The sequence below is a fragment of the Leuciscus leuciscus genome (assembly GCF_965113295.1).
Source record: "Leuciscus leuciscus genome assembly, chromosome: 3".
Lineage (NCBI taxonomy): Eukaryota > Metazoa > Chordata > Actinopteri > Cypriniformes > Leuciscidae > Leuciscus > Leuciscus leuciscus.
Genome location: NC_138727.1, coordinates 58,511,226 through 58,521,433, shown reverse-complemented (window position 1 = coordinate 58,521,433; position 10,208 = coordinate 58,511,226). Strand labels below are relative to the sequence as shown.

The window sequence follows — 10,208 nt, the reverse complement described above, 5'->3', positions numbered from 1 at the left end:
TAATTGATTAGCTGGGTCTAAAGTTCAGGCTAATGCACTCTGTTTAGTTCACCTGACCTCACCTCCTGATCCGAGACGTTCTTTCTTATAAAACTTCAAATTCATCATGTCTGTTCCCCGCCTCGTGTCTTCGAGTTCGAACTTCGAGACGCACTGAAGTACCAGTTCATTTTGTGTTGACCGTGCATGCGCACAACATCCCATAGGTTCTGTACATGAAACAGAAATTATTATCTTCGGGAGTTCGGGTTCGGCTCTGCCGGGTCCTCCGAGTCTTTCGTTCTTCCTGTCAGTCCCGTAGAGACTATGCTGTCAGTACTGGAAAGAGAAATGATTAGTTCATTAGACCCACGGGTCAGTGGCACCCACATTTTCAACAAAAGAGTAATTTCTGAAACCTCTGGGCCCCAAGAGGGCGCGCTTGGTGGTCGACGACGCTATGCCTTGTCACCCCCAAGCCCCTCATTCATCGCCAGCAGGCAGCAGTGGCTGTGTCCTGGATGCACTGACGCCTCCGCACACTCACTCTGCCCTTCGATGGAAGCAGGTACGTGTTGCACCACACACTCAGACCCCATTTCGGGCCGCTATGCCGTCCGAGTCGGGTCCCTGCATTCCGCCGCGCTGCCTCACCCCGGGTACGTCTGTGGTACCGTTGGTCCCGCTTGCACGGTGTCTGGGAGCCTGGCTAGCGCTTCCCAGCCCATCTTGCTGGCTCATCCTTACTATCAGACTCGGCTATGCAATTTAGTTCGCCCGGCGTCCCCCTGTTTTCAAGGGCATTCTGTTCACCCGTGTTCTGGCGGACAATGCCCCTGTGCTCAGGGCAGGGATCGCAGTCCTACTGGCGAAGGACGCGATCGAGCCGGTCCCTCCAGCCGATATGAAGACCGGCTTCTACAGCCCGTACTTCATTGTACCCAAGAAAGGTGGTGGGTTACAACCAATCTTGGACCTGCGCGTCCTAAACTGGTCCCTTCACAGGCTACCGTTCAAGATGCTTACGCAGAAACGCATTTTCAAATGCATCCGTCCCCAAGATTGGTTTGCAGCGATCGACCTGAAGGACGCGTACTTTCATGTCTCGACTCTCCCTCGACACAGACCGTTTCTTCGCTTTGCGTTCGAGGGTCGGGCATACAGTATCAGTACAAGGTCTTACCCTTCGGGCTGGCCCTGTCGCCCCGCGTCTTCACGAAAGTCGCGGAGGCGGCCATTGCTCCCATGTGCGAGCGTGGTGTTCACATTCTCAACTACCTCGGCGACTGGCTCATTCTGGCCCAGTCGAGAGAGCAGTTGTGCGAACACAGGGACATGGTGCTCAGTCACTTCAGCCACCTAGGGCTTCAGGTCAATTGGGAAAAGAGCAAACTCAGCCCTGGGCAGAGGATCTCTTTTCTCGGTATGGAGTTGGACTCGATCAACATGACAGCGCGCCTCACAGAGGCCCGTGTCCAGTCAGTGTTGAAGCACTGGGGAGCATGCTCAGACGCAGAACAGCGGCACCACTGAAACTTTTTCAGAGGCTCCTGGGGCATATGGCATCTGCAGCGGCTGTAATGCCACTCGGATTGCTTCATATGAGGCCGCTCCAACACTGGCTCCATGATCGAGTCCCGAGATGGGCGTGGCAGAGCGCCGGGTCCAAGTGACTCCGCACTGTCGCCAAACTCTCAGCTTGTGGTCGGACCCTTCGTTCCTGCGGGCAGGTGTTCCCCTGGAGCAAGTGTCCCGGCACTCTGTGGTCACCATGGATGCCTCTGCCACCAGCTGGGGGGCCACGTACAACGGGCATGCAGCTTCAGGTCTGTGGACGGGGCCTCAACTGCATTGGCACATCAACTGCCTCGAGTTGTTAATAGTACATCTGGCGCTGAGCCGCTTCAAAACGCTGCTACTAGGCAAGCACGTTCTGGTCCGTACGGACAGCACTGCGACCGTTGCGTACATCAACTGCCAAGGTGGTCTACGCTTCCGCCGCATGTCACAACTCGCCCGCCATCTCGCCTGCCCGCATCTGAGGTCGCTTCGTGCCGTTTACATTCTGGGCATGCTCAACCGTGCAGCCAACGAGCTCTCACGGCAGCAGGTGCTACCGGGAGAATGGCGACTCCATCCCCAGGTGGTCCAGCTGATTTTCAGGCGCTTCGGGACCGCACAGGTAGATCTGTTTGCCACCCCGGACACGTCTCACTGCCAGTTGTTTTATTCCCTGACCGAGGGGACCCTCGGCTCGGATGCTCTGGCACACAGCTGGCCCGGGGCCTACGCAAATATGCGTTTCCCCCAGTGAGCCTTCTTGCACAGACCTTGTGCAAAGTCAGGGAGGACGAGGAGCAGGTCTTGCTAGTTGCGCCGTATTGGCCCAACCGGACCTGGTTCCCGGAACTAGTGCTCCTCGCGACAGCCCCTCCCTGGCCCAGCCTCTGCAATCAGCTGGGTTAAAAATCCTGTCCTGTAAGACAGTACTCCTGATTGCATTGGCCTCTATCAAGAGGGTAGGGGACCTGCATGCATTTTCGGTCGACGAATCGTGCCTAGAATTCAGCCCGGATAACTCTCACGTGATCCTGAGACCCCGACCCGGATACGTGCCCAAGGTTCCTACCACTCCCTTCCGGGACCAGGTGGTGAACCTGCAAGCGCTGCCTTCGGAGGAGGCAGACCCAGCCCTGTTTTTTTTCTCTCCCGTTCGTGCTCTGCGTCTGTACGTGGACAGAACGCAAAGCCTCAGGACCTCAGATCAGCTCTTCGTCTGTTACGGAGGCCAGCAGAAAGGGAAGGCTGTTTCTAGTGCTGCACGATTAATCGTATCGCAATCGCGATGTCAAGCCTACGCGATTATATGACGCAAAATGCTGCGATTTTATATTAAATAAACAAATTAGCGCTGTTAACGCAAATAACGCAGCATCTGTTAATTTTTGCCATCCTTTGGCTAGTGTTACATGATCCCGCTATTATTCATGCAAATGCTTTTAAACCATTCATGCGCGATAAGACAAAAAAGAACGCGCTGCCTGTGAATGTCCTCCTGACACACACACACACATACACACGACTCACAGATAGACGCGCGCCAGTATCAAGTTCTCTTTCGCGGTAGAATGAACAACACACATGTATGCCAAAATGAACGCGCTGTCAGTGAATGTCCTCCTGACACACAGACACACACACACATACACACGACCCACAGATAGACGAGCGCAAGTATCGTGCTCGCGCCAGCCTATCAAGTTCTCTTTCGCTGTAGAACGAACAACACACATGTATGCCAAAATGAACGCGCTGCCTGTGAATGTCCTGACTGTGACACACAGACAGACTCGCGCTAATATCGTGCGTGCGCACAAAACAGCATGCCAGAATACAGTTCTCTTTCGAGCTTGAACGAACAATAACACACACAATTATGCCAAAATGTCTTTTTGTCGAGTATCTTCATAACATAAGAGTAGTCTTATGATGAACATGAAGAGTTGTGATGACTCGTGAGAGAATGAGGCACGTGTGAGATCCGCGTCTCTGACAGCAGCGGCTGGTCTTAAAGGGACAGTACACAGTAGCCACTAATTATATCTGTCGCTAAAGTTAATCAATGAACAAAGAGAACAGAGAAAAACACTCACTGCTCTTGACTAAAGACATTTTTTCTTTAGCCAGATTATCACTAATCTGTGTGTGCATTTATTTTCCTTGAGAACCAAGCAAGTTGACTCATGAAACCATTTCTTTATTATATCGCATATCGCAATCGTAATATTGACCTCAATTATCGCAATATGACTTTTTCCCCAAATCGTGCAGCCCTAGCTGTTTCCAAGCAGGGGAAGGCTGTCTCCAAGCAGAGGATGGCCCACTGGATAGTGGATGCCATCGCCTTGGCTTACGAAGCCCAAGGCGTGCCCTGCCCGCCCAGGTTGAGAGCCTACTCCACTAGGGGTGTCGCTTCTTCCTGGGCGCTGGCACACGGCGCCTCGCTGACAGACATCTGTAGAGCTGCGGGCTGGGCGACACCTAACACGTTCGCTAGGTTTTATAGCCTACGTGTTGAGCCGGTTTCTTCCTGTGTGCTTCCTGTGGTAACAACCGTTCTAGTGTCGGCTTGCTGCGCCACTCCCTTCCTCGGTACGGATACGTGCGCTTTTTGCTCCAGTCGAGTTCCCCACTTAGGCGAACCCTGTGAGCTCCTCCGCACCCCTCCGGCAGTCGGACGTTGCGGAGCGTCCGACGCCAGGCCTAGTGCTCGTATGCTTGTGTAACTTGTGCTAGGCTGGATTCCATATGTGTGATTCCTGCGGCGATCCCATATGCGTATTCTTCCACGACCAGAGTCTGCTCTGCCGTCACTGTCCAGTGTAGCTCCCCCTTCGGGCTGGAGCCACCCCAGTGACATTCCATATGTTGCACTGCCCCTTTGGCCAGTCCATATGTGTATTCTCCACATGTTACCTCCCTTCGGGCAGGATGTGGCTCCGCAGCATCCTTTCCCCTGGAAAGGCACGCTTTCCCAGTGTTATCCAAGAGTTTCACTGTGTGGGGTATAATGGAACAGCAGTTGAACTCCCTCTATGCAGGCCTTCCGCCCCAGCCATTGGGAGTCTGAGAGCCTTGCGTAGGGCGCTGGATGTGGCAGCAACCGTGGCGTTTTCCAAGGGATCCCAATTACGTCGTCAAGTCGACGTTACGTCGAACGTGAGCGACTGAAAGGGAACGTCTCGGTTACTAATGTAACCCTCGTTCCCTGAAGGAGATTGATAATGATATATGGGGATTATAACAAAGTCTTGGATGGATTTTTACCATTAGGCTGTTTTTTTTACACACACTGTGGACACACTGTGGACACACATCCGTGTTCAAACACCTTATACGAGAGTCAGAAGTTGAGATTGTAAGAACTTACAAGTATCTGGGTGTATATTTGAACAACATGCTCAACTGGTCTGACAATACGATGCCAGTCTATAAGAAGGGTTAAAGTCGTATTCATTTGTTAAGGCGACTGAGATCCTTTGGGGTTTGTCATGTAATACTTAAGACCTTCTATGACTCTGTAGTCTCGTCTGTGGTCTTGTACTCTGTCACATGTTGGGGAGGGGGACTGCTGGAAAAGGAGAAGAATAAATAATCTTATAAAGAAGGCAGGTTCTGTTGTAGGGATTGTGTTACCCACCTTAGAGGAGAATTATTTTTATGATGAATCATGATTGTCATCCCCTTAATGAAACAGTTTGAGCTCTTGTGAGTACTCACAGCTCAAGATTAATTCATCCCCGCTGTTACAAGGAGCGTTTTAGGAAGTCTTTTTTCCAAACGCAATTAGATTGTACCACCAGCGTTATACAAGATGAGAGACTATATTCTAGGATTACTTGGTTGTATATAATCATAATGCTTTGCAAAATTGATACTGGAGAATAAGTTGTGTTGCTGTTATTAATGTTGTTTAAATTTCTATTTAGGCCCAATCCCAATTCTACCCCTTACCCCTTCGTCTACCCCTAACCCTTCGCCTTCCCCTTCCCCTTGACCCTTGAAACAGAGTGGCAAGGCGTAGGGGTGAAAATATTCCCCTAAGAAATGGGACACCACTACTACACCGTTACACGTCATTATACGTCGTCGCTAGCGCTAGCGCCTACGTCACAGGAGATGCGCCGATGTTTATCACAAACTTCCAAGATGCCGTCAACAGCTGCAGTCATCTCAGTTGCCTGGGTTGCATCTATTTTTTTGCATTTGTCTTGTGAGCTTCATAGAAAACAACGAAGACGACGTTATCTTCGACGCCTAAGTTTGCTGGTGGATCAGTTTATGGTATGTATGATGGCTGCAAAGACGTTTAATGTTAGTTGCAGTTTTAACGAAACGTTAGCTAACCACAACTCTGTAACGTTAGAAGCTCTACTTGTAAAACGTCCGTGGACTTATATTCTGTGTTATATAAACATGTTGGAGGTACAGACTTATGTTTGTATCCATTTATTTATTAACTGTATGAAATGTTTACAGGGTTTATACGACTTGAGAAGTTACTCAATCGTACGTGATAGCCTATTGCTGTATTGTTGTGTTTACGACCGCAGGTGTGTTCAAGTCACTTTCGTCTGAGTTTAATTTAATTTTAATTAATACACACAAATACAGCAAGGGTTTTAAACTGTAGTTTCTAGCTTCCCACTTGTATTTACGACATTGTGTGACATTCATGTGCGTTCAACTCATAAATACGATCTTTACGAGATGACTTGAACGCTTAGAAAAGCGGAGATTAAAGTCCAACACCTGACTTGAATGAACCAAACTAATCAGCTTTTTAAATCGTTTCCATAACGGTATGAAGATGATGTGATCTTTATTAATTTAAACCAGGTTCAAATATATGAAGGTAAAAGAGTAGCAAAACTCGAGAGCACATAGATGTGAATGTGAATGCTTGTGTGCTTTGTTCGGGGGAGAGGAGACGTACAATGTAGTAAAAGTGTTTCCAATTCAGAATAATGATGTGAATTCTTTTTTCAGGCTGGTCGTCCAGTAACGTACTGCAGGTTAAACCATAATGTACCCATCTTGCGGTTGTGGTTTGATGTGGAGCTGGAGCTGATTCAGGATTTCCGCCTGAGCAGAAGAGCAATGAATGCTTTGCAGAGGCTCTTGCAAAGAGAACAGGACCATGGCTAGGGTCATCAGCTGGAAACTTTAATATATGTTTACTGGCTGGCTCATGGACTATCATATCGGGTAGTGTCCTGTGTTTTCAATGTGCCGAAAGCAACTGTCCATCGTGTAATCCACAGAGTGGCACAAAACATATGGGTAAACATGAAGAAAGCCATCTCCTTCCCACAAGCAGAGGAGCTTCAGGCAGTAGGGCAAGGTTTTGTCCAACTATCAAGAACTCCTGCATTTAACAACGTTATTGGTGCAATAGATGGCACCCACATCAGAATCAAACCCCCGCGGCGGCACCAAATAGACTATTTAAACTACAAGGGCTTCTATTCCATCAACATGCAAGCAATATGTGATTCCAGTGGACGATTCCTAGATGTATTTATTGGCTATCCAGGGTCAGTTCATGACACACGCATACTGAAAAACAGTTCATTTTATAGGGCACAACGTTATCCCCCTACAGGGTACATTATTCTAGGTGATGGGGGCTATCCCTGTTTAGACACCCCACTCTGCTTGATCACACCCTACAAAGAGCCAGTGATTGGACAAGTCCAGGGGCGCTTCAATTACTACCAGTCAAGGGCCCGCAGCATAATTGAAAGGGCTTTTGGTATCATGAAAACAAGGTGGAGGTCTACACTTTTCAGAGCCTTGGAAGTCAAACCAACATTTGCACCCCAGGTCATTGCTTCCTGTGCCTTTTTGCACAATGTGTGTTTGGACAATGGGGACATGCTCGAACCAGATGACGTCATATCAAGAGACATTTTCGACTTCCAACCTCCCTGTGAAGCCATGGCATTCAACGAAACCTCTGGGAATGCTACAAGGGACAGACTGGCTGCCCTAGTTTCAGGCATTGTGCAAGCCCCATGAAGATGACCCAGATGTGTGTGTGTGTGTGTGTGTGTGTGTGAGAGAGTGTGTGTGCGTGAGAGAGTGTGTGTGTGAGAGAGAGTGTGTGTGAGAGAGAGTGTGTGTGTGAGAGAGTGTGTGAGAGAGAGAGTGTGTGTGTGTGTGTGTGTGTGTGTGTGTGTGTGTGTGTGTGTGTGTGTGTGTGTGTGTGTGTGTGTGTGTGTGTGTGTGTGTGTGTGTGTGTGTGTGTGTGTGTGTGTGTGTGTGTGTGTGTGTGAGAGTGAGTGTGTGTGTGTGAGAGAGAGTGTGTGTGTGTGTGTGTGTGTGTGTGTGTGTGTGTGTGTGTGTGTGTGTGTGTGTGTGTGTGTGTGAGAGAGAGAGAGAGTGTGTGTGTGTGTGTGAGAGAGAGTGTGTGTTAGTTCTTTATGTTCTTACTTTTTCATCTGTGTATATATTAGTTCTTTATGTTCTTACTTTTTTATCTGTGTATGTTATTTGCAATAATAAATAATAAAATGTTTTCAAACATAATGCATAGTGAATTGTGTATCTGTTTACAGGTATTTTACTCTGTTGGTACTGTTATTGATGCCCAGAAACACATTTAAGAAACAACAATGTTTATTTTATATAGATAATACAGATAAATACAGAACAGCATATAAAACAAAAACAATTTGTTCAAAATAGAACAGCATATAAAACAATTTGTGCAAAATTGAACAGCACATGAAAGACAACTACATTTTGTCTATCAATTTTTCAAAGAGACACAAGAACCTCTCAGTCTTGGCCTCACTCTCCTTGTGGCGTTTCTGCTCCTCACGGGACTCCTCAATTAAAAATTCCAAAATTGGATTAGTTTGCCGCTTTCTTTTCCTGGGTGAAGGAGTTAAGGGGCTTGGTGTGGCCATGGGGGATGCTGCATTGGGAGAGGCTGTGGCTCCTGTTTTTGGCAAAGGTGAGGAGGCTCCTATGGTGTTGGATGTAGTACTGGGCTCAACAATCTCCTAGGAGAACAAGACAACACAGAAGTAATTACAATAGTAATGGGTAATATATCTTGTGTAATATATCAGTTTATTTCAACAATTAAAACCTTACCATGAGGATTGTTACTGGATCCTCATCAGTGAATGATGCAACAACCACAGGAGGGTCCACTGAAGGCCTGGCACCCAGCACCTCGTGCATATCCTCGTAGTACTGCCATGTAGCAGCTGTTGCCTCTCCAGCATCTGTTCCTGAACCAGTTTTAGGTGTTTTTAGGTCCTGGAGGAAAGACAAGCCGATTAATCATAATTATATAATCCTCATAATTATTCCTTTCATTTAACATGTTTTACATTAGTAATTAAATGAAAGTGACAAATACATATTGTAAGAAATGACAGCTTCTCCTGCTAAAACGTGTGTGTTCATTTAACAAGGTTAAATATAAAACATGTTGTGAAAATAAATTACTAGTATTGAGATTGTTAAAGATTTTCATAATACCACAATGATTACCTTATATTTTCTCTTTAGATTCTCCCACTTCTTGGATGCTTGTTGGCCGTTCAGCTTTCCTTCCAACCCCATTTCTTTTACTAGGGTCCTGTAACATTTAACCAATATAAACAGTAATGAATTAGATATAATAAAAATACACAATACACAGTAGATATGTGTTAACCCTAACCCTGCACTTTGCACCACACACTATTTATAGGCCTACATTTGTACATTTGGCCTACACACATATACTTCTTATTGCATTTCCTTGCGTTTGTACATAACACACCTGTATACATACTATATACCGTATACCGTTTATTGTCAATGTTTGTGTATTGTGTATTTTTATTATATCTAATTCATTACTGTTTACAATACACAAACATTGACAATAGACGGTATACGGTATATAGTATAGTATAGTATAGTATACAGGTGTGTTATGTACAAACGCAAGGAAATGCAATAAGAAGTATATGTGTGTGTTAAATAAACAAATGTAGGCCTATAAATGGTGTGTGGTGCAAAGTGCAGGGTTAGGGTTAACACATATCTAAACAGAAGCAAGCACAGTATAACGTTTAACAGATTACTCACTCCCAAAGTTGTTTTGCCTTGTATTTGGACTTGAGGAAACGTTGCTCATTGTCAGCGCGAAACCGAATTATCCTCCGGGTTTCCTCAGGTGTCCCTGTTTGATAAAGACCATACAAGACTGGTTAATCTGATCATGATGTTGCAAAAAGCACGACACTGTAAGCACTTTTCGTTTAACGTTAATATGTTAAACGTTACTGTGCTTGCTTCTATATAGTATAGTATAGTATAGTATACAGGTATATATAGTATATATTGTTTATATCGAAAATATATCGCGAGACTATCGTTAGCAAACTTCAGCGATTTTTTTTTTACAAACGTTTCTTTGAAGAAACTGACCATAAATATGAACACAAGATTGAATGTAACAAAGCAAATTATTATTTGTCGTTAAAATACTTAGAAAGGCAAAAATTCTTACATTTATGGGTCTCCTTTTTTTCTAGGGCAGCCATTTTGCGTCTGTAGCCGGTGTATTCTCATACCCCTTCGTTTGAAGTGTGGTCCCGAAAAATCTTCGTTTCAAGGGCTATCTGGCCCTTCCCCTTCCCCCTACTCCTCCAACCAAAAGA

The 10,208-nt window shown here is 46.3% G+C and overlaps 1 protein-coding gene across 1 annotated transcript; it reads right to left on the bottom strand.

Annotated features, from left to right (window-relative positions):
- Positions 1-8,220: 8,220 nt before the first annotated feature.
- Positions 8,221-10,080, bottom strand: LOC309493865 (uncharacterized protein). The gene is made up of 5 exons (XM_082163140.1): positions 10,058-10,080; positions 9,634-9,727; positions 9,049-9,136; positions 8,644-8,811; positions 8,221-8,549 (listed from the first exon to the last, which is right to left on the bottom strand). Exons 3-5 carry the CDS (start codon positions 9,118-9,120, stop codon positions 8,280-8,282), a joined length of 510 nt encoding a protein of 169 aa, XP_082019266.1. The 5' UTR covers positions 9,121-9,136; positions 9,634-9,727; positions 10,058-10,080; the 3' UTR covers positions 8,221-8,279.
- Positions 10,081-10,208: the final 128 nt, after the last annotated feature.

Coding starts and splice junctions, on each gene's coding strand:
- LOC309493865 (XM_082163140.1), bottom strand. CDS start 9,120: ATGGGGTTGGAAGGAAAGCTGAACGGCCAACAAGCATCCAAGAAGTGG. Junction 8,812..9,048: donor ATCTAAAGAGAAAATATAAG/GTAATCATTGTG, acceptor TCTTTCCTCCAG/GACCTAAAAACACCTAAAAC. Junction 8,550..8,643: donor ATCCAGTAACAATCCTCATG/GTAAGGTTTTAA, acceptor TTGTTCTCCTAG/GAGATTGTTGAGCCCAGTAC.